Source organism: Perca fluviatilis, chromosome 8 (genome assembly GCF_010015445.1).
Source record: "Perca fluviatilis chromosome 8, GENO_Pfluv_1.0, whole genome shotgun sequence".
NCBI lineage: Eukaryota > Metazoa > Chordata > Actinopteri > Perciformes > Percidae > Perca > Perca fluviatilis.
Genome location: NC_053119.1, coordinates 4,323,050 through 4,348,280, shown reverse-complemented (window position 1 = coordinate 4,348,280; position 25,231 = coordinate 4,323,050). Strand labels below are relative to the sequence as shown.

The 25,231-nt window shown below is 46.0% G+C and overlaps 1 protein-coding gene across 1 annotated transcript in view; it reads right to left on the bottom strand.

Moving 5' to 3' along the window:
- The window catches only part of syt8 (synaptotagmin VIII), a 41,319-nt gene that overhangs the window by 14,111 nt on the left and 1,977 nt on the right, over positions 1-25,231 (bottom strand). The window contains exons 2-5 of the mRNA XM_039809130.1: positions 17,862-18,029; positions 8,214-8,400; positions 3,519-3,677; positions 941-1,050 (exon numbers count right to left, since the gene is read on the bottom strand). Coding sequence (XP_039665064.1) covers positions 941-1,050; positions 3,519-3,677; positions 8,214-8,382 — 438 coding nt within the window. The 5' untranslated portion in view covers positions 8,383-8,400; positions 17,862-18,029. The remainder of the gene's footprint in view (positions 1-940; positions 1,051-3,518; positions 3,678-8,213; positions 8,401-17,861; positions 18,030-25,231) is intronic.

The window sequence follows — 25,231 nt, the reverse complement described above, 5'->3', positions numbered from 1 at the left end:
CTTTTGCTGTTTTTGCTCCTTTTTTTGCCTGTCGCTAATCAGCTGCCTGTTCCTCTGCCTGCAGTTCCTCACCTGGATCGTCACTCTCACCTGCCTGGCTGTCGACTTCACTGCAGTGCATTTGGATCAGCGCAAAACCCTGCCACCTTCCAGCCCCACTCCCTGCCGACCAACTGGACCAAACCATTTCCACGTTCTATTCCAAATAAATACTCGCCTTGTACAACTACTTACCTTGTCCTGGTCTGCGTTTGGGTTCCTGCACTGGACTAATCCTGACATTGTGACCTTGTCTGTGAAAAGCGCTGTATAAATAAATTTTACTTACTTACTTACTACTACGGCCACTAGAGGGCGCCGCCATGAGAACCCTAAATACGAGACATATTGGCTGCTTGAACAAACGGCCTATGTGTCTGTTTTTCAGAATCAGAATCAGAATCAGAAAAGCTTTATTGCCAAGTTTACACACACGAGGGATGTGTCTTGGTATCGTAGGTGCAAATCACATTAAAACATTAAAGCAACATGCACAAACACACCGAGTCGCCATATGCGGCGCCATCTCAACTCTCTCCTAACCCTCGCAACAGATACAGCATGACATTGGGAGAGGAGAAGGAAATAAAAAAGCCGCTCTCAGACTATCCTCATGAAGATAAGAACAGTGTGGGAACAGGAAAAAACACCTCAGCACACAAGCAATACATTTGCACTGCTACACACCACATAACAGTACATTTGCACTGCTGCACATAACACAACATAACAATATAACATGAGACGCAGTGGGGGTGGGATGGGGGTGATGGAGTAGAGGTAGTCCAGGACAGGCAAACAGACATCTGGTCCTGCAGCCAAACAAAGGCGCTGGCCCCAGACCTGCCCGCCTGACTGGGGGAAGAAGAGGGTAAGGGGAAGGACAAGCTCGTTTGATCACCTCTGACTGAGCAGCGTTGTAGTCCAGAGAGTAGAGCAGCTTTCCTCGCTGCCGTTTGGCCGAGCCGTAGTCCACGTCCGCCACATCCGGCTGAACCTGTCGGGGCACAGGAAACACGACAGCTCGCGTAGAGAAATAGAGAAGAAAACACTGCGGCAGGGACACTCGGGACAAAGTAACTCAACAAACCACAGCACACGTTATTGGAGTTACTGAGTAGTTACTGGCATAGGCGCCGATTTATGTTTTCCTCCGTGGGAGCTCACGGGCGCACGCCCTTTAAAACCAAAAAGTAGTCAAAAAATGTTTGCAGGAAAACATTTGAACTGTTTGAGTTGTTCGCAGGAAATGGACCGCGGCCGAAACGAACACACGCGCCTATTAACTCGATAATAAAGCCGTAAAGTAGGATTTTTATCTTTCAACTCGGCGCCACTTCTCTCAAATACAAATAGGATTGGAGATGATGTTTTTTTTCAATAACAAATCTGTCGTTTTAGTCTCACTCTGATTACCTAATGCACATGCACGCACTGTATAGTGGGGGGGGATGGAGGGAGGGTCACTAAAGAGACGTTTTCATCCGAGAGATGCTGTGATTGGTGGATAGGATATGGAGCAGGGGGACTGACAGCGACATAACCAATCACACTATGACAGACGCTCCACTCAGCACCAACTGCAATGTTTAATTTTAAATGAATGTAGCCTACTGGCAGTCTGGCGCACGTGGGTGCTCGGTATTTTATCAGCGCCTATCGTTACTGGGCCCCTAAACGATCAGTTAATGATACCATGATCGTTTTCAAGTTATAGTCAATAGGCGATTATATAGTTAGGGGTTAGTTAGTGGTAGCATTGGTTCTCAAACTTCTTTCAATAATGTTCCCCCTTTTGAATTGTGTTTTTAAGCCAAGTACCCCCTGACCAGCGGCAATCATTTTTGGTAAAAAAAAAATAAATTTTATATTAGTGCGTTCAGTTAAACGTGTTATTAACAGCGTTAACGCAAACCCATTTTAACGGCGTCAGGTTTTTTTATGGCGAGATTAATGTTATTTTTGGGCCTAGCAAAACTTTGTAGTTTTTTTCACATGCTGTTGCAACAACTAGTAACGTTAGAAAAACTACAAATACCACACCGGATCTAGCTAGACCGTCGGTCGCTACTTCTCCAGAAGATGGCAACAGCTGCCGTAAAGAACTCCAGCGAAGAATATAATAATACATTTATTTATAAAGCGCTTTCAAGTCAAAGTGCTGTACAGAAACATAGAAAATGCAGTTTAAAAACAGTTCCAATGACTAAAATATAACACACACTCGGACTCTCAGACAAACATCATACACAACAGTAAACAGATGGGTCTTTAGCTTTGCTTTAAAAACCTCAACAGTCCAAGCCTGCCTGATATTCAGAGGTAAGCTGTTCCACAATGTTGGTGCGCGGAAAGAAAAGGCCCGTTCACCAGAAGAAGAAGACAGACAGCTGAGCTAACTGAAGTTGTTTGCAACCGTTGACAGCTGGGAAGGTTGTTGGACTACGGTATGTTTTAGCTAACTGATTTAACTTAGCTATGTTGTATGTTTGCTGGAGAAGCTTTCTAACGTAGCTTCATATGAGAAAAAAGGCCGACAAGTAACGGAAACACAACAACAGGCACGCCACACACACTGGTTTGGGCTCGCGAGCCGGGCCAAAGAGTAGCAGGCTACCGTTACGTTTTGAGTGGATGGCGAGCGCGAGACGCCGCAAATGGACGTCAATAAGATTCTGAATGGAAAGTTTACTTTTAAAAAGTTGCCAAATGGTTCCATTGACAAAGTACAATATTTCTCTCTGAAATGTAGCGGAGTAGAGGTAGAAAGTGGCATGAAAAGAAAAATACTCAAGTAAAGTACAAGTAGCTCAACATTTGGACTAAAGGTGCTGACACACCGGGCCGGTTATCGGCCGTTGGACAGTCTGGCGAGGTCGGTGACTCGAGTCTGTTCGGTGCGTCCCGGACTCACCCGGAAATGACAAGCGGGATGAGGTGACTAGAGTCTCTGAAAATCTGATGAAAATCTTTTAAACTGACCTTTGTTGATCTGAAATGAAGACAGATTCAGCAACTGCACGGCCTATTTCTCTCTTAAAATGTTTCCAGAAACACGTTTCGGTGAACTATTTTAGTCCAATATGAGATATCGTATTCTGAACGAGCCGCCATGACGGTCTGGCTTTGAATTTCCGGAGAAAACAAACCCACGTGACGCGTTCGTCCAATCAGCTGCCGGTTTTCATTTCTTGGGCAACAATACAGAGTAGCGCCGCCTGCTGCTATGGAGACGTATTAACGTTTCGTCTCGTCTTTTCGGTGTGTTCTGAGGCACTTTTTGGACCAACACGGGGAGAATGATCATCTCGACTGGCTTTTCTGTCAACGGTCGGCCGTCGGCCTTGTGTGTTCATTTTCTTTCACCTTTATATACAATTCAAATATTAATTTATATTTTTTTATTTTTTCTCTTTTTTTTCCTTGTTTTAAGTGAAAAACCCCTTTTAGGGGGTTGCTCCCCCCCCCCTGTTTTTTTTTTTTTTTCTTCTCTTCCTTCAGGTTGATATTCTCCTTCTGCTGCTGCTTCTTCTTCTTCTTCTTCCCTTTGCAGCAGCACTTGACGCAGATACACAGACAGCAGAGGAGGATCAGCAGAGCGCCGACCACAAAGATGGCATAAATCGCCCATCGAGGCACTGCGGGAGACGAGACGTGTTATTTAGTTCAGTCCAATCCAGTCACTTTGTTATCCCAAATGGGAAACTTTATTTTTATTATAAAGCGATATATTTTATACACACAGTATGTTACAATTCAGATTTAGAATCACATTCAGTGCATTAACGGTTGCCCCATCGTGACCATTCACCCTGTTTTAGTGAGACCCTGGATGGACCCCCCCATAAGGGCAAGGGGGGGGGGGGGTTAAAAGCACCAACGTACGGAGCGTAACACATAACACATAAACACGACAAGGTGACGAACAGAACGACAGAGGGAAGTGAGACGGGACGATAACAGAACTGACAATACCGGACAGGACAGTCGACGAACACAAGGACATATTATTAGTCAGTCCCTCCAGAAAAACGCGATTATGCGATCGCATAATTCAACACATAATCAGCATTTTTTTTTCAAATACGCAGCACGTTCGCCGCGCATAAATTGCCGATTTCCGTGCAAAATATGCGGGGCCTTGCGTGATTTCATAATCCACGCATTTCCGTTGCAAAAAAGTCCCACATACATACAGTACAGGCCAAAAGTTTGGACACACCTTCTCATTCAATGTGTTTCCTTTTTATTTTCATGACTATTTACATTGTAGATTCTCACTGAAGGCATCAAAACTATGAATGAACACATATGGAATTATGTACTTAACAAAAAAGTGTGAAATAACTGAAAACATGTCTTATATTTTAGATTCTTCAAAGTAGTCACCCTTTGCTTTTTTTATTAATAAGTGAAAAACTTCCACTAATGAACCCTGACGAGGCACACCTGTGAAGGTAAAACCATTTCAGGTGACTACCTCATGAAGCTCATTGAGAGAACACCAAGGGTTTGCAGAGCTATCAAAAAAAGCAAAGGGTGGCTACTTTGAAGAATCTAAAATATAAGACATGTTTTCAGTTATTTCACACTTTTTTGTTAAGTTAATAATTCCATATGTGTTCATTCATAGTTTTGATGCCTTCAGTGAGAATCTACAATGTAAATAGTCATGAAAATAAAAAGGAAACACATTGAATGAGAAGGTGTGTCCAAACTTTTGGCCTGTACTGTATGCAGGCCAGCTGACAGTCTTGCCTGGGCCCGGGACGAGATAAGCTTAGATGGGCCCCCCGCGCCCAGATCTCTCCTTTTTCCTTGTTCTTCCTCTCCTGTTCCTCTCCTCCTGTTCATCTCCTGTACCTCTCCTCTGCTCTTCCTCTCCTGGTCCTCTCCTCTCCTCTTCCTCTCCTGCTCCTCTCCTATGCTCTTCCTCTCCTATGCTCTTCCTCTCCTCTGATCTTCCTCTAATCTGATCTTCCTCTCCTCTCCTCACATCTCTCACTGAAATTAATGTGATCAGTCTCTGATCCATCCTGCTCAGACTCTCCGACAGGGCAGCGGGCCCCTCCCGCATCTCTCTCTCTCTCTGTCTCTCTCACCGGTAGCCTGACTCTGTCCCTCCGTTGCGAGGCAGCGGGCCCCTCCCGCATCACTCTCTCTGTCCCCTGACAGCAGCTGGATCTCTCTCCTCTCTGTCTCATCCTCTCTGACGGAGCTACCAAACTCAACTCTTTCTGTAAAAGAGAACGTGTTGTCTCAGGCTTTTATACAAGCTAATGGACGTTAACATGAGAGCTGGTCTGTTACGTTACGTTACATGGCTCGTAAACGTTGGCTGCGCTGTTTCTTACCTCGCTCTACGTTGACAGTTCCAGCTTCACCGTCACCACCTTTTTTTAAAAATATTTGTTTAGAAAATCTCTAAGGCCTCTATTTTCTTCTTCTCTTTTCTTTCCTTTTCCGAGCACCGGACTTGTGCTGACCGGACATTTTGAGCGTACTGAACTTCAAATCTACTGAAAACAACATCAACTTTTGATAAGTGGCCAAACCATTTTTGTGTTGGGGGTGGGGGGGTTCTTGACCACTATTTCAAGGACAATTAGGAAGAAAACAAATAAAAAGCTTTTATGTAACTCAAATATTACATATTTTTTTCCACAAATAGGCCTATTTAAAAAAATGTTTTTCAATTATTCCATAATTTAATGAGGGCCCAGTTCTGGGCCCCCCCCCTACTGTGGGCCCGGGACAACAGACCCGTTTGTCCCCCCCTATCGGCGGGCGTGACTGTATGTGTAATTTATAAATGGTTTCTAGTGTCAGTGTATTGGCCGTGCGCAAAAATGTCCGCGCATGCGCTGTATGTACGAGGATTTACGACACCGCACGATCTGTTCCACGCTTCCGGTCGACAGCCAAGCTAACGTTAGTTTAGCTAACAGCTAATTGGGCTAACCGCTAGCTGAGACAGCATGTAATAACTTTAAAAGACCCTCAAAATAAAACTTGAAAATAAACGTTAACATATATAACAGCTGTTAATGTCAGCTCTACTTTACTTCTTGTGCTCATTTAAAATACAATCACTCAATATTTGTCTTTATTGTTATTACTGTAAAGTCTTAATTTAGCTGTAGCCTGCTTCTCCCATTAAGTTTGACTTATTTTAGACTGAATCTAGCTGTCAGCTAGCGGTTAGCCGAATTAGCTGTTAGCTAAACTAACATTAGCTTCCCGGTGGAGGCTAGCCATAGGCTAGCGTAGGGAAAAGATCGTGCAATGTCGTATCTTCGGTAAAACAGGATTATCTCGCGCATGCGCAGAACGGATCGTTTACCGACAATATCTTAGCAGAAAGTTGAAAAATGTTGCGTTTACTTCACACGAGAGCAGCCATTTTCCCCTGTTGCCATGGGAACGTTATGAAGTGAGGTAATTACACGATGTGAACATCAACGAAAAGCATGTTGGGTGTTGGGGGAATTGCCTTGTTTTCTCTTTTTCATCAAACAGCAGTTTTTGCAAGTTCATAAATATCATAGAGCATATTCCATCGCATATTTTAAGAAAACGTGCCACATAATCAAGGATTTTTGCCCCGCAACAATCACCAAAAAAACTCTGGAAGGACTGATATTGGGTGATCACGGTTTTCGTGTTTGAAGGGAGTTGGAAAAACATGTTTTGCATAAGTGTGGATGGTGTTGATAGTGTGTGTACGAGTAAAGTGATAACTGCAAGGGAGAGAAAACAAAAGCAAAAGGGGAAAACAGAATAATTAAATGATATAAATAATGTAAAAGAACTAGGAGGAGGGAGGTATATGTCTGGTAATGTAATACAATAATGTCTGTCTGTCTGTGTGTGTGTGTTTGTGTGTGTGTCTCTGTCTGTGTGTGTGTGTGTGTCTCTGTCTGTGTGTGTGTGTGTGTATCTCTGTCTGTCTGTGTGTGTCTGTCTGTGTGTATGTGTGTGTGTGTGTGTCTCTGTCTGTGTGTGTGTGTGTGTGTGTGTGTGTGTGTGTGTGTCTCTGTCTGTGTCTTTGTGTGTGTATGTGTGTGTGTGTGTGTGTCTCTGTGTGTGTGTGTGTGTGTGTTCTCTGTCTGTGTGTGTGTGTGTGTGTCTCTGTCTGTCTGTGTGTGTGTGTGTGTTATCTCTGTCTGTCTGTGTGTGTCTGTCTGTGTGTATGTGTGTGTGTGTGTGTGTGTGTGTCTCTGTCTGTGTGTGTGTGTGTGTGTGTGTGTGTGTGTGTCTCTGTCTGTGTCTTTGTGTGTGTATGTGTGTGTGTGTGTGTGGTGTCTGTGTGTGTGTGTGTGTGTGTGTTTCTGTCTGTGTGTGTGTGTGTGTTCTTCTGTCTGTCTGTGTGTGTGTGTGTGTGTCTCTGTCTGTGTGTGTGTCTCTGTCTGTGTGTGTGTGTGTCTCTCGTCTTCTGTGTGTGTGTGTGTGTCTCTCGTCTGTGTCTCTGTCTGTCTTGTGTGTGTGTGTCTCTGTCTGTGTGTGTGTGTGTGTGTCTCTGTCTGTCTGTGTGTGTGTGTGTCTCTGTCTGTCTGTGTGTGTGTGTGTGTGTCTCTGTCTGTGTGTGTGTGTGTGTGTGTCTCTGTCTGTCTGTGTGTGTGTGTGTGTGTGTCTCTGTCTGTGTGTGTGTGTGTGTCTCTGTCTGTCTGTGTGTGTGTGTGTGTGTCTCTGTCTGTGTGTGTCTGTAGCATGTGTTACTGTGTTTGTTTGTCTGTTTGTGTGTGTGTGTGTGTGTGTGTGTGTCTCTGTCTGTCGGTGTATGTGTATGTGTGTGTGTGTGTGTTTGTTTGTGTGTTTGTGTGTGTGTGTGTGTGTGTGTGTGTCTCTGTCTGTCGGTGTATGTGTGTGTGTGTGTGTTTGTGTGGGTGTGTGTGTGTGTGTGTGCTCTTTTGTGTGTGTGTGTGTGTGTTTTTGTGTGTGTGTGTGTTTTTTTTTTTTGTGTGTGTGTAGAGTGTGAGTGAGAGAGAGTGAAGGTGATTATCTCCAGAGTCCTAGTGAGAGAACCAGAGAGTCTCCTCCTGTTCTTTCTGAGCACGGGGGGAGATCTGCAGCAGGAGAAGTTAACCCTCTCCCTGATCTCATGTTGCTGATGGAGAAGGAGAACCAGGACATGAGTCGGGGGGGGGGGGACAGCCGAGAGACGCATTACTCACATGGGATTTTGTTCAGGAGGTTGTTGATGAAGTCGACAGCCGCGACAGCGAACGGGTTGCCGGTGGAGTTCGTGTAGGGGGAGGTGGTGGGGTAATCCGTCACAGGCAGGGTGGTGGTATTTGGGTGCATGACGGGCAGGGTGGTGGTATTTGGGTGGATGATCGGCATGATGAGGAAGAGGAAGAGCTGTGGAAGAAAGAGAAGTGAAAAGAGTTTGAGTCTGAACTCTGATGCAGCTTAAAGGGATACGCCACCGTTTGTTGAAATAGTTCTTATCACGGTCTCCCCTGGCTGTAGATAGAGGTGGGCCAACGCAGTTTTTGTCTCAGTGCAAGTAATTAGGTTGTTATTTTGTCTTTTGTTGGCTCACATTTACCATAAACAGTATATAATGGACCAATAGATCCTGTTGCTCTGGACTGAGACCAGTGAAGGATGTTAGAAGCACTTTTCCGGTGATCTTTAGCTTTACTGAGCAGCCTCCAACTGAGCTTGAAGACGTAGATGTGACGTGAGCAACCTGTCTGAAAGTGTGAAGTCTTCTGGTAGCTGTGCCGAGAGAAATCTCAATCATTCCCAATCTTCCAGAGACGGAGAGCGTAGGTATATGTAAGGAGATAACATAGGCACAGGCTAATTACTGATCACTAACATGCTAGTTAACATTAGTCATTAAACCTAAACAGCTAATGGAAGTCCAAACTGCCTGTGAGCTTCTCCTGTACTATATGGTAATTCCTCTACTGTGTGACAGTACAGCCCGGTCTCATGGAAGTTCGTGTAAATGTGACGTTATTTGAATCTATTGATACGTGTTTACGGAGACATTTTTGTTGTTTTTTTACGTGGTGGACAACACGAAAATGTAAAGTAATGTATTTCAATGGGAAGCATATTTTGTGGCCACAGCACGAAATGGTAGGGAGTGATATAAAAAGCTGAGAAGAGCAATTAAACCTAAACAGCTAATGGAAGTCCAAACTGCCTGTGAGCTTCTCCTGTACTATACGGTAATTCCTCTACTGTGTGACAGTAAGTCTCGTGGTTATGACAACAATCGTTAGCCTATTGTTATAAAAGCGTCTGCTACGGAGCCATAACGTGAGGTACAAGGTAATGGAGCCTTTTATAAATCATCGTGTTTCTTTAGAAATAAACAACGGACAAATAGAGTCTTTAAACGCTTCAGATGTAAAGTTATTCGCTGTCAAAATGAATGGGAGTCAATGGGATGCTAACGGGAGGTGATGGCTTGTTAGCATCAAAATGGCGCGATAGGAGGTTCGAGTTCTGAAGCGAAGCTTACCCCCCTTGACTTTTACTCACAATTCACTACGCTAGCGGTGGCGCTGCCGGTGTTGCACCGGACTAAAACGATGCATGCACAAAAAATGCGTTGGCCCACCTATCTACAGCTAGAGGAGACCTCACCTATCTACAGCTAGAGGAGACCTCACCTATCTACAGCTAGAGGAGACCCCACCTATCTACAGCTAGAGGAGACCACACCTATCTACAGCTAGAGGAGACCCCACCTATCTACAGCTAGAGGAGACCCCACCTATCTACAGCTAGAGGAGACCTCACCTATCTACAGCTAGAGGAGACCACACCTATCTACAGCTAGAGGAGACCACACCTATCTACAGCTAGGAGAGACCTCACCTATCTACAGCTAGAGGAGACCCCACCTATCTAAAGCTAGAGGAGACCACACCTATCTACAGCTAGAGGAGACCACACCTATCTACAGCTAGAGGAGACCCCACCTATCTAAAGCTAGAGGAGACCTCACCTATCTACAGCTAGAGGAGACCCCACCTATCTACAGCTAGAGGAGACCCCACCTATCTACAGCTAAGGGAGACCACACCTATCTACAGCTAGGAGAGACCCCACCATCTCTACAGCTAGAGAGACCCCACCTATCTACAGCTAGAGGAGACCCCACCTATCTACAGCTAGGGGGAACCACACCTATCTACAGCTAGAGGAGACCCCACCTATCTACAGCTAGGGAGACCCCACCTATCTACAGCTAGGGGAGACCTCACCTATCTACAGCTAGAGGAGACCACACCTATCTACAGCTAGAGGAGACTTCACCTATCTACAGCTAGAGGAGACCCCACCTATCTACAGCTAGAGGAGACTTCACCTATCTACAGCTAGGGGAGACCACACCTATCTACAGCTAGAGGAGACCTCACCTATCTACAGCTAGAGGAGACCTCACCTATCTACAGCTAGGGGAGACCTCACCTATCTACAGCTAGAGGAGACCACACCTATCTACAGCTAGAGGAGACTTCACCTATCTACAGCTAGGGGAGACCACACCTATCTACAGCTAGAGGAGACCTCACCTATCTACAGCTAGAGGAGACTTCACCTATCTACAGCTAGAGGAGACTCCACCTATCTACAGCTAGAGAGAGACCCCACCTATCTACAGCTAGAGGGGACCTCACCTATCTACAGCTAGAGGGGACCCCACCTATCTACAGCTAGAGGAGACCACACCTATCTACAGCTAGAGGAGACCCCACCTATCTACAGCTAGAGGAGACCTCACCTATCTACAGCTAGAGGAGACCCCACCTATCTACAGCTAGAGGGGACCTCACCTATCTACAGCTAGAGGGGAACCCCCACCTATCTACAGCTAGAGGAGAACCTCACCTATCTACAGCTAGAGGAGACCCCACCTATCTACAGCTAGAGGAGCCCCCACCTATCTACAACTAGGGGGAGACCCCACCTATCTACAGCTAGGGGGAACCCACCTATCTACAGCCGAGAGGAGACCCCCACCTATCTACAGCTAGGGGAGACCACACCTATCTACAGCTAGAGGGAGCCTCACCTATCTACAGCTAGAGGGAGACCACACCTATCTACAGCTAGAGGAGACCTCACCTATCTACAGCTAGAGGGAGACCCCACCTATCTACAGCTAGAGGAGACCTCACCTATCTACAGCTAGAGGGAGACCCCACCTATCTACAGCTAGAGGAGACCTCACCTATCTACAGCTAGAGGAGACTCACCTATCTACAGCTAGAGGAGACTCCACCTATCTACAGCTAGAGGGGACCCCACCTATCTACAGCTAGAGGAGACCTCACCTATCTACAGCTAGAGGAGACCTCACCTATCTACAGCTAGAGGGAGACCCCACCTATCTACAGCTAGAGGAGACCCCACCTATCTACAGCTAGAGGAGACCCCACCTATCTACAGCTAGAGGAGACCCCACCTATCTACAGCTAGAGGAGACCTCACCTATCTACAGCTAGAGGAACCCCACCTATCTACAGCTAGAGGAGACCCCACCTATCTACAACTAGGGGAGACCCCACTCCTCTACAGCTAGGGGAGACCCCACCCTATCTACAGCTAGAGGAGACCCCCACCTATCTACAGCGCAGGGGAGCCCCACCTATCTACAGCTAGAGGAAACCCCACCTATCTACAGCTAGAGGAGACCTCACCTATCTACAGCTAGAGGAGAACCCACCTATCTACAGCTAGAGGAGACCCCACCTATCTACAACTAGGGGAGACCCCACCTATCTACAGCTAGGGGAAACCCACCTATCTACAGCTAGAGGAGACCCCACCTATCTACAGCTAGGGGGAAACCACACCTATCTACAGCTAGAGGAGACCTCACCTATCTACAGCTAGAGGGGACCACACCTATCTACAGCTAGAGGGAGACCTCACCTATCTACAGCTAGAGGAAACCCCACCTATCTACAGCTAGAGGAGACTTCACCTATCTACAGCTAGAGGAGACTCCACCTATCTACAGCTAGAGGAGACCTCACCTATCTACAGCTAGAGGAGACCTCACCTATCTACAGCTAGAGGAGACTCCACCTATCTACAGCTAGAGGAGACCCCACCTATCTACAGCTAGAGGAGACCTCACCTATCTACAGCTAGAGGAGACCTCACCTATCTACAGCTAGAGGGAGACCCCACCTATCTACAGCTAGAGGAGACCTCACCTATCTACAGCTAGAGGAGACCCCCACCTATCTACAGCTAAGAGGAGACTCCACCTATCTACCGCTAGAGGGACCCCACCTATCTACAGCTAGAGGAGACCTCACCTATCTACAGCTAGAGGAGACCCCACCTATCTACAGCTAGAGGAGACCCCCACCTATCTACAGCTAAGGGAGACCCCACCTATCTACAGCTAGGGGAGACCCCCCTCATCTACAGCTAGAGGAGACCCCACCTATCTACAGCTAGGGGAGACCACACCTATCTACAGCTAGAGGAGACCTCACCTATCTACAGCTAGAGGAGACCACACCTATCTACAGCTAGAGGAGACCTCACCTATCTACAGCTAGAGGAGACCCCACCTATCTACAGCTAGAGGAGACTTCACCTATCTACAGCTAGAGGAGACTCCACCTATCTACAGCTAGAGGAGACCTCACCTATCTACAGCTAGAGGAGACCTCACCTATCTACAGCTAGAGGAGACTCCACCTATCTACAGCTAGAGGAGACCCCACCTATCTACAGCTAGAGGAGACCCCACCTACCTACAGCTAGAGGAGACCCCACCTACCTACAGCTAGAGGAGACTCCACCTATCTACAGCTAGAGGAGACCTCACCTATCTACAGCTAGAGGAGACCTCACCTATCTACAGCTAGAGGAGACTCCACCTATCTACAGCTAGAGGAGACCCCACCTATCTACAGCTAGAGGAGACCTTTAAACATTTTATCATAATTTGTCAAACCTTTCCTTTAACCCTTGTGTTATCTCCAAAAATTTAAAATTAACAGTTTTTTGCCGTTTTTGCCGTTTGTTTCCAGATGCTTTTGAGACCTTTTTTTTTTTAAAACCTTTTTGTCATGCAACACTAACACCAACTTGTTATTACCACAAGTTCTACACTTATTCTTGGAATTTATGGTCAACAAACCTCATTTATATGAAATTATACCTAATCTTTTAGTTAAAAAAAGCTGAAATTATAAATTATTTTGACTAATAGTTAAGATCAGAAGATGTTGAGTGGATAATCACAGACTGGTTTGGGAAAACAGTCATGACCACTCGAACAACGAGTCCCAAGATGGCGCCTGCCTCTATACGTGAACGCTACTGTCTTCATAATCTATCATTTTAATAAACTGTCCGTACACTTACAAAGTTCTCAATGCTTCTGTTTACATGTAGGGACCCTCATGATGCTACCGTGGAAGTGTGGTGCTATTTTGAGCCTTGTTAGTGGTGTAGAAATAGAGATTTACCCTCTGCCCCGAAAGCTAGCGTTAGCAGCTAACCACCGGTTTCGCGGTAGCTTGTTAAAAGCTAGCGACACATTCGATTAGCATGAAAACCTATCCCAGAGAACGGTCGACTCGGTACACATATGTTATTAACCCATAGGTTCATTTTGCACCAGAATTGTCCTTTAATTAAGTAGTTTTGGTCCCTAAACCTAATCTTTTAACCGTGTACACACAGTCAGAGGAAATCTAGTTGTTGAGTCACAGAGTCACGCTGACAGTCAACAGCAAAGGGTGCGCCTGCCATGAAAAGAAAAAGACAGACTCGAGGAAACCTAGAGAAAGATAAAGTCCCAGCAGCCGTACCGCACCACCAGAGTCTTCCTGGAGGTTCCTTAACAACGGTGACGTACGAAATCAAACAAACACCGGAGCCGTCAAACTCTGCCGACACGACTCCACCAAGAACAAACAGCAGTCGCACATTAACCCTCAGTCTGATTCACGCTCTGATAACAACAACAAAGCCTCAACGCTAGCCTGAAGACATACCTCTACTGCAGTAATACTTCTACTCAAGAGAAAATCAACAGAAAATTGTGATAAAACAAAGTACTGGTTTTTAAATGGTTGACAAATTTAAAAAAGTTAAGTCGGATCTAAATCAAACAAATACCGTATAACATAAACCAAAGTGTGTGTGTTGTTTCTCGGTTCTTATTGATTATCAGCTGGCCTTCAGATGGTCAACAATCACAACATCATTAGGGGTGTGGGAGAAAATTGATTCACTTGAGTATCGCAATATTTTATTTTGCAATACTGTATCGATTTTCAAAAAGGCAATATTGATCTTTTCTTATGTTCAAAAATATGAATGTAAGACAGTGGTTCACGTTTATGTTGTGTTTAAATCCCCTACCGCTAGATGGCTATGCTGAGACGCACCTGAGGTCCTTGCCTAACAGTGCCTAACAGTGCTTAGCAGGGCCTAGCAGTGTCTAACAGTGCCTAACAGTGTCTAACAGTGTCTAACAGTGCCTAACAGTGCCTAACAGTGCCTAGCAGTGTCTAACAGTGCCTAACAGTGCCTAACAGTGCCTAGCAGTGCCTAACAGTGCCTAGCAGTGTTTAACAGTGCCTAGCAGTGCCTAACAGTGCCTAGTAGTGTCTAACAGTGCCTAACAGTGCCTAGTAGTGTCTAACAGTGCCTAACAGTGCCTAGTAGTGTCTAACAGTGCCTAACAGTGCCTAGCAGTGCCTAACAGTGCCTAGCAGTGTTTAACAGTGCCTAACAGTGCCTAGTAGTGTCTAACAGTGCCTAACAGTGCCTAGCAGTGCCTAACAGTGCCTAGCAGTGCCTAACAGTGCCTAACAGTGCCTAGCAGTGCCTAACAGTGCCTAGCAGTGTTTAACAGTGCCTAACAGTGCCTAGCATTGCCTAACAGTGCCTAACAGTGCCTAGCAGTGCCTAACAGTGCCTAGCAGTGCCTAACAGTGCCTAACAGTGCCTAGCAGTGCCTAACAGTGCCTAGCAGTGCCTAGCAGTGTCTAACAGTGCCTAACAGTGCCTAGCAGTGTTTAACAGTGCCTAACAGTGCCTAGCATTGCCTAACAGTGCCTAGTAGTGTCTAACAGTGCCTAACAGTGCCTAGCAGTGCCTAACAGTGCCTAGCAGTGCCTAACAGTGCCTAACAGTGCCTAGCAGTGCCTAACAGTGCCTAGCAGTGTTTAACAGTGCCTAACAGTGCCTAGCATTGCCTAACAGTGCCTAGCAGTGTCTAACAGTGCCTAGCAGTGCCTAGCAGTGTCTAACAGTGCCTAACAGTGCCTAGCAGTGTTTAACAGTGCCTAACAGTGCCTAGCATTGCCTAACAGTGCCTAGCAGTGTCTAACAGTGCCTAACAGTGCCTAGCAGTGTCTAACAGTGCCTAACAGTGCCTAGCAGTGACTAGCAGGGCCTAACAGTGCCTGACTTTTTGCTAGTAGCTAACAACGTAGCTATGGCTGAACTTTGGCCTACTTTAGCATATCAACATTAGCTCACTAAGAACCTGGGAACCACAATCCCAAACTGGCAGTTTGATTTTCTGTGTACTGAATTGTTTACCTAAAGTAAACTTCTTTGACTTTTATGAACATTGTGTCTTTTTTTTTAAATATTAGTTTTCTAAAATTACACTTACGCACAGTATCAAAATATATTGGGATATATTGAATCGTGACCCATGTATCGTGATACGTATCGTATCGCCAGATTCTTGCCAATACACAGCCCTAAACATCATGTTATGGATATATATGATAATATATTCAAATGTGGGAAAAAAGTCTTATCTTTTTGCATATTGAGGAACTTACTACACATACAGTACTTGGTTCATTGTACTTGGCCAGGTGAAATGTTAGCAGGTCTCCCATTGGTGCGGCAGTAAAACAGTCAAACTATTTTATGGAAAATGTCGGTGTTTCCACCAGTCATAAATGAAATGAAGGCTACTTGGAATCCGCAATTTGGAGAGACAAATGGGAGAGGATCTTTCAATAAAAATCATCCTCCTGAACAATATGTCCATCTCAATTCTGAAATGATGGCTACGGCCCTGCTTCTGCTACCTATAGCTCCTGACGCTAACATTAACCCTAAAACAAAGTCTCAACACAGCCTGAAGAAGTACCTCTACTGCAGTAATACTTCTACTACCTACAAAGTCTCAACACAGCCTGAAGAAGTACCTCTACTGCAGTAATACTTCTACTACCTACAAAGTCTCAACACAGCCTGAAGAAGTACCTCTACTGCAGTAATACTTCTACTACCTACAAAGTCTCAACACAGCCTGAAGAAGTACCTCTACTGCAGTAATACTTCTACTACCTACAAAGTCTACCTATAGCTCCTGACACTAACCCTAGCAGGAGACAACACATCGTGTTTTAATGTTGAGTTTTTAGGCTATTTTGCTTCCATGGCATGTCTTCTTTCAGTCTAGTGGAGGAAAAACATCCAAAAATACACATTTAGGTGTTTTATTTTACTATTTTACTAATAATATTCTATTTGTGTCTGGGGGAAGCAGCAAAAACATCAGAAAAAGTAAAGAAAATGTTGAAAAAAAAGTAACAAAAAACTTTGAAAACAAAAAGATATCTCCAGCTTTATGTTTGCCATTGTTGACATATACTTTAACAAAGCAACCTTTTTTTATTTCCTTGTTCCTCTTGTACCTTGAGATGGATTTTAAATGTACCAAAGTACAAAACTTCAAACTAAACATCCTGAAGTAAGAGTAAAATTACAGATTTTCCAATCTACCTTACAAATTAAAAGGATGCAAAAGAAGTGCAGTAACGTAAGTTAATTGTAATTTGTTACTTTCCACCTCTGACTCTGTAAAACGGCTACGAAGAGACACAAAAGGACAGAAAAAGAGGCCGAAACATCACAAAATCTGTCTTGCTCCTTTAAGTCTTCGGAGTCTGTGTCACGTAGATGGTTATTAACCCTTGCGTTGTCTTCCCTTTGTTTGAATTAAAACCTTTTTGTTTTTAACGTTTCTTTTTTTCGTTTTTGACGATTTTTCTCGATGTTTTCGTGGATTTTTTTTCCTCCAATTTTTGAAGCTTTTTCTGACATTTTTGTCACTTTTTTTTAAATGTTCTTTTATCTTTTTTAGCTTTTGTTGCACACCTCTTTTGTCGGGCAGGTGCGTAGGATATGATCAAAAGTAGCCGATCAGAAGCTTAGAGAAAGTCCCGCACACTCACCATTACTCCAGCAATAATTTATTTACAAAAATACAACGTTTCGGTCTCAGACCTTCATCAGGTAAATTCACACATTCACCTCAACCGTAGCCTTAAATAGTGTGGTTGACTGACCAGGACCAATCAGGTCCGGCTCTTGAATGATGTCATTCAAGAGCCGGACCTAATGATGAAGGTCTAAGACCGAAACGTTGTATTTTTCAAATCCTATAAAATAGAATAAAACACCCAAATTCAACGAAGAGCGTACTCACTTGTGAAGAGCGTTGCGTATTGAGCCATCCACGGTATTTTCTTTGACAATTTTGTTGAAAGAAAACCCAAATTTGTGATGTAGAAACTTGTTGAAAATGGCTCAGATTTGAAAGGAGGGTTAAAGTCTTTAAATATTCTGTGAATATCTGCAGAACAGCAACAAATGATGTTCAATAACTCTACAGGTCTTTGAAAGGATGGTCCAAACTACCCAAAAACCACTCAAACGTTACAGATACATGACGTGCTTTTCTATTCTAGAGTCTGTTATCAGCCAATAATCAGCCTCTACATCGAGTATCTTGACCAATAAATGCACAACGCCCACAAAACGAATTTGGAAACAGTTGTACTCACTAACGATGACTTTTTTACCGAGATGTCCACATCCCTGCTCGCCGGCTGAGGCTTTGTGATTTCTTGCGGCTCCGAATATAAAAAGAAAAAGGGAGTCCTGTTGGAGAACGAGGGAAGGAGGGAAGGAGGAAGGAGGAAGGAGGTGACGTCCAACAGAGAGACTTTCCCCTAAAACACAACACAGTGTTTGATCAGAAGGAGGAAGCGTCTCCTCCCTCCGTCTCCGTCCACACGGCTTTCACCGTAATCAGAATCAGGAAAACACAGTCCACACAGCGCTGGAAGAAGTACTACGGTCCTTTACTTCAGTAAAAGAAGTAATACTACAGTGTAAATACACTCTGTTATTAGTAGAAGTCCTGCATTTAAAGGGACTTAGTTAAAGGGACAGTTCAGATGTTTTGAAGTGTGCTTCTATTTGCTATTTATCGTTTAAGTTTCTTATGACATCGTACGAAAGCTTATGAAAACTTACTGTCACGCACACACACATACACACAGACACACACACACACACACACACACACAAAGACAAATGCACACACACGCAAAGACAAATACACACACAGACACACACACACACAGACACACACACACACACACACACGCAAAGACAAATACACACACACCACACACACACACACACACACACACAGAGACACACACACACGCATGCACACACACACACACACACACACACAGTCAAACAGACACACAAATACACAGAGACACCACACACACAGAGACACACACAGACACACACACCGCACGACACACACACACACAAACAACAAACACACCCACAGAGACACACACCACACACACACACACAAGAACAACGCTATACACACACACACACAGACAAACAGACACACACACAATACACACACAACTTCACGTTCACGTTATACACACACATACAAGCTACGTTCACGTTAATACACACACACACACACACAAGCTACGTTCACGTTAATACACACACACACACACACATACAAGCTACGTTCACGTTAATACACACACACACACACACAAGCTACGTTCACGTTAATACACACACACACACAGAGACACACACACACACACACACAGAGACACACACACACACGCATTCACACACACACACACACAAACACACAGACACACCCACGCATGCACGCACACACACACACACACACAACAACACACAGACACACACGCATGCACACACACACACACACACACACACACACCTCCTCCTTTACTTCAGTAAAAGAAGTAATACTACAGTGTAAATACACTCTGTTATTAGTAGAAGTCCTGCATTTAAAGTCTTACTTAAAGGGACAGTTCAGATGTTTAGAAGTGTGCTTGTATTTGCTATTCATCCTTTAAGTTTCATACGATATCGTACGATATCTTATGCACGTGAACGTTTCTTTGGGACCTGAGGAGCTGGGGAAGTATTCTGGTTCAAAAATGTTTAATACAGTTCCCACGTTAGTAATAAATGTTACTTAACGTGGTCCTATATGTAGCCTTTGTATTAATAAGCTGTGTGTAAGATGAACTGATTTCTCCAAAATCTCTCCTCAGTAACCCTGAACATGAGTTCTTATGTAGTGAATGATATCTGCAGCATTATCAAAATATGAGTTCAACCAAAACAGTTAGACTGGGTACTAAAACTGGGATGATTCTCATCAGCATCTCCTGCTGCTTATTCAACGCATTCTCACCGATAGATTTCGTACGATATCCTACGAAATTAGGCGACCGGCAGCCACTCACCTGGCAGTTAAGTTAAGCTTTCTGTACAGTTAAATTTAGCTGAGAAAAAAGTGACTGTGAGCCTAGCTTAGCACAGATCCTGGAGGTAACCGGCTCCACCTAGCCTAGCTTAGCACAGATCCTGGAGGTAAGCGTTTCCATCTAGCCTAGCTTAGCACAGATCCTGGAGGTAACCGGCTCCACCTAGCCTAGCTTAGCACAGATCCTGGAGGTAACCGGCTCCATCTAGCCTAGCTTAGCACAGATCCTGGAGGTAACCGGCTCCATCTAGCCTAGCTTAGCACAGATCCTGGAGGTAACCGGCTCCATCTAGCCTAGCTTAGCACAGATCCTGGAGGTAACCGGCTCCATCTAGCCTAGCTTAGCACAGATCCTGGAAGTAACCGGCTCCATCTAGCCTAGCTTAGCACAGATCCTGGAGGTAACCGGCTCCATCTAGCCTAGCTTAGCACAGATCCTGGAGGTAACCGTTTCCATCTAGCCTAGCTTAGCACATATCCAGGAGGTAACCAGCTCCATCTAGCCTAGCTTAGCACATATCCAGGAGGTAACCGGCTCCATCTAGCCTAGCTTAGCACATATCCAGGAGGTAACCAGCTCCATCTAGCCTAGCTTAGCACAGATCCTGGAGGTAACCGTTTCCATCTAGCCTAGCTTAGCACATATCCAGGAGGTAACCGGCTCCATCTAGCCTAGCTTAGCACAGATCCTGGAGGTAACCGTTTCCATCTAGCCTAGCTTAGCACATATCCAGGAGGTAACCAGCTCCATCTAGCCTAGCTTAGCACAGATCCTGGAGGTAACCGGCTCCATCTAGCCTAGCTTAGCACAGATCCTGGAGGTAACCAGCTCCATCTAGCCTAGCTTAGCACATATCCAGGAGGTAACCAGCTCCATCTAGCCTAGCTTAGCACATATCCTGGAGGTAACCGGCTCCATCTAGTCTAGCTTAGCACAGATCCTGGAGGTAACCAGCTCCATCTAGCCTAGCTTAGCACATATCCTGGAGGTAACCGGCTCCATCTAGCCTAGCTTAGCACAGATCCTGGAGGTAACCGGCTCCATCTAGCCTAGCTTAGCACAGATCCTGGAGGTAACCGTCTCCATCTAGCCTACTGCTCCCAATAAATGACAAAATAACACCAACATGTTCCTATTTCCATGTTGTGATTTGTAGAGTCACAGCGTGTACCAATAACAAGGTCACATGACACACAGCCATCTTCTAACCGTATACATACTGGGAACTATATTCTCAGAAGGGCGAAGCACTGCTACTCTCTGCTACTTGGGCGGAGTGATTTGCTCGCAGCACCTGAGAAGCCACGTTGTGAGGAGCAGAGAGCAACGCTGCGTTCCAGACACAATCTTTAGCCCGTAAGTTACGACTTCAAGTCACGACTCACTTGGTAGCGCTCCAGGCAAAGTCACGACAAACCCTTCTAGCTAGCATTAGCATTAAGTAGCGGCTACCTACCGTTGATGTTAGCTAGCGCTAGCTGATACTAGCGATTTCTAGTCGGCGATATATTTTGGGCTTCATTTAATAAACATAACCTGTAGTAGTACACAATCGTATGCATATTGCTTTTATTACAATGTGCGGAATTACTTTACGTTGCCTATTTATGTCTATTTATTTCTATTTATCACCGCTAATCACCGGCGTCTGTACAGCATCAACAGGGGGCGCCATTGTTGTTTATGTATGTGTGTGACGTCATAAACTGTAACTGGGGAGTTACAACCATCTGGTACGATGTCACGAGCGCCGTTCCAAGGGCGCTTTCACGGGCAGAAGGTCGTGAAAACACGAGTTACGGGCTGCCTGGAAAGCAGCATGACAACGGTGCATTTCAGGTGGTGCGCTAATCACCAAGTAGCAGTGCTTCGTCCTTCTGAGAATATAGTCCCCAGTATGTAAACAAACAGACACACACACACATACACACAAGCTACGTTCACGTTAATACACACACACACACACACACACACAAGCTACGTTCACGTTAATACACACACACACACACAAGCTACGTTCACGTACACACACACACACACAAGCTATGTTCACGTTAATACACACACACACACACACACACACAAGCTACGTTCACGTTAATACACACACACACACACACACACACACACACATACACACACACACAAGCTAATGTCACACACACTCACACACACACACACACATACACACACACACACACACAGAGAGACACACACACACACACACACACAAGCTACGTTCACGTTAATACACACACACACACATACACACACACACACACACACACACACACAGACACACACACACACACACACACACACACACACAAGCTACGCCTATGCGTTAATACACACACACACACACACACACACACACACAGACACACACACACACACACACACACACACACACACAGACACAGACACACACACACTTCTTCTTCTTAGCTGTCCATCGTGTTCGATGATGACGCTTGCTCCAGGGTGGGGGTGGGGGGGGGTGTGTTCAGCGACATTGTGTTCGCTGGTGCCACTTCTCGTGGGCGTAGAGTCCGATCCTTGAGCCACACACTCGTCCGCAGATGGAGCAGGAGAAACCAGATGGAGCAGGAGAAACCAGATGGAGCAGGGGAAACCAGATGGAGCAGGAGAAACCAGATGGAGCAGGAGAAACCAGATGGAGCAGGGGAAACCAGATGGAGCAGGAGAAACCAGATGGAGCAGGGGAAACCAGATGGAGCAGGAGAAACCAGATGGAGCAGGAGAAACCAGATGGAGCAGGGGAAACCAGATGGAGCAGGGGAAACCAGATGGAGCAGGAGAAACCAGATGGAGCAGGAGAAACCAGATGGAGCAGGAGAAACCAGATGGAGCAGGAGAAACCAGATGGAGCAGGGGAAACCAGATGGAGCAGGGGAAACCAGATGGAGCAGGAGAAACCAGATGGAGCAGGGGAAACCAGATGGAGCAGGGGAAACCAGATGCCAGGGGGGTACCAGCCGCCCGCTGGTGTCTCTGGATGCGCCTCTCGGTTCGGCGGTCTTGGCTGATTTGGTGTATCTGAGAGACTACTTTAGCACAGGTAACCTGCCAGGCTGATCTATCAAGTGCCAGAGATTCAAGCTGCGTGAGAGGGATGTTCGCTCGCTTTAGGAGGTTCCTGGTGTAGTCCGTAAAACGCCGCTTTTGCCCTCCGGCGGAGCGTTTAGCGCCCATTAGTTGACTGTAGAGGACTTGACGGGGCAGGCGGTGTTCAGGCATGCGTATGGTGTGCCCTATCCAGCGCAGATGTTTTTTGGCCACCGCTGCTTCCATACAAATTGAGTCAGTCTTGCTGAGAATGTCTGTATGGGGGATTCGATCTTCCCAGGACAAGCTGAGGATCTTCTGTAGGCAGCGGATATGGAAGGCCTCTAGGTTGGTAATGTGCTGGCGGTATGGGGTCCAAGACTCGGCCCCATAAAGCAGAGTGGAGAGACATACCCGCATTGTAAACAGCCACCTTGGTGCTGATCTTCGGGTTTTTTACGGTTTTCAAAACCCTGCCGGTGAGGGCGAACGAAAGATGATGAGGCTTTATTTATCCGGGTGTGTACTTCTGTGTAGCAACCATGAGGACAAAGTGGAGCCGAGGTAGTTAAGTGGTCCACTGTTTTAGTGGAACACCATTTTTTATGTGAAAACCTGGGGGTGTGTGGGACGGGGTAGTGGGTGAGATGGCACATGACCTCGGTTTTTGAGTGTTTACCTGTAGGCGCGCAAAGGATTGGTACAGACTAGATATTGTGTTAACAGTGGCTGCATAGAGTCCGGGCTGTGAGCTAAGACGGCACAGTCATCAGCATACTGAAGCTCACAGATTGTGGCTCTTTGTCTTTGTGTGGGCCTGGAGCCGACGGATGTTGAAAAGACTTCCGTCAAGTCGGTATTCCACGTGGACGCCGCGCGGCGCATGTCCCATGACACGTGTGGAAGAGGCAGGTGATGGCAGAGAGGAGGATGTTAAAGAGCACCGGAGCCAACACGCAGCCTTGCTTCACCCCAACGTTTACGGAAAAACTCTGACTGGAGTTCTCCCGTGAGCGCACTCTGGCTTGCATCCCGTCATGGAACTGCTGTAGGATGTGGAGAAACTTAGGTGGTACCCCAAGTTTGGAGAGGAGTTTCCAGAGCAGCTCACGGTTGATGGAGTCGAAAGCTTTGCTGAGGTCGATGAAGGCTACGTAGAGGTCTTTGTGATGTTCTCGGCTCTTCTCCTGCAACTGCCTCAAGACAAAAACCATGTCTGTCGTGGATCTGGTCTTCCGGAAGCCACACTGTGTTTCCGGAAGCACAGCTTCGAGATGTGCTCAACCAGTCTGCTAAGCATGATCTTGGCCAGGACTTTGCCTGCGACGGAGAGAGAGATATCCCACGGCTGTTGCCGCGAACTGCTCTGTCTCCTTTCTGTTTGTAAATGACCACGATGTTTGGCGTCCTTCCAGTCCTGTGGGAGGGTCCCATGTTCCCAAAGTTTTGGATCAGGAGGTGCAGGCGATGGCCCGCTTCTGGGGCCGCATTACAATGCTTTTATGGCATCGTAAAAGCCTTGAGTGTTACTGCAGTCTGCCGGTCTGGATTGCGTTTTGCACCCACCAGGTGTCCTCCATAGTCCGGAGGGCTCGCTGGTTTCAGTTCTTGCAGAAGTAAAGGTGGTTTTAAGGGTGGGAGATCCAGGGCAGGACAGGAGAGCTTTGTGGGCCTCATGCTTGGCTTTTAGGAGTAACTGTATCTCAGCTGAGTTGCCATCAAACCAGTCCTGGTGACGTGTCTTTGATTGGCCAAGCGCCTCTGAGGCTGCACTGTGAATAGCCAGGTGCAAAGCTGGCCAGTCAGTTGTTTCCTCTGGGAGCTTTTTGAGGTTTTCAGCAAGGAGCCGTCGCAGGTTGTCTTTGGTGGTGAGGCTATTCAGCGCTATACAGTTGAGTTTTTTGTTCGGAGCGGTCCTCGGGCCACGGGGTTGAATACTCATGAGTAGTTTGGATCTGACCATAAGGTGGTCAGTCCAGCACTCAGCTCCACGCATAACACGGGTGGTGAGGACATCTTGTCTGTCCTTTTGACGGACAATCACAGGTCAAGGAGGTGCCAATGTTTTGAGCGGGGGTGCTGCCAGGTGGTCTTAAACCTGTTCTTCATCTGGAATATGGTGTTAGTGATGACCAGCTGGTGCTCTGCACAGAGGGAGAGGAGTCTGAGCCCGTTGGGGTTCATTTTCCCCACACCATGCTGGCCAAAGACTTTACTCCACACCAGGTGCTCCATACCCACTCTGGCATTGAAATCTCCCATGAGTATGAGCCTGTCCGTAACCGGGGTTTTCTGTAGGATGGCATCAAGAGCTCTGTAGAAATCCTCTTTGATGTTGTACTCGGCATCAAGAGTTGGAGCGTATGCACTAATGAGAGTGGCAAAGCATCCCTTTGCCAGGGGGATGCGCCATGTCATCAGTCTTTCATTGATGCCGATGGGGGATTCCTGAATGTGCTGCAGCAGTTTAGACTTCACAGCAAAGCCAACTCCATGGTTACGGCGAG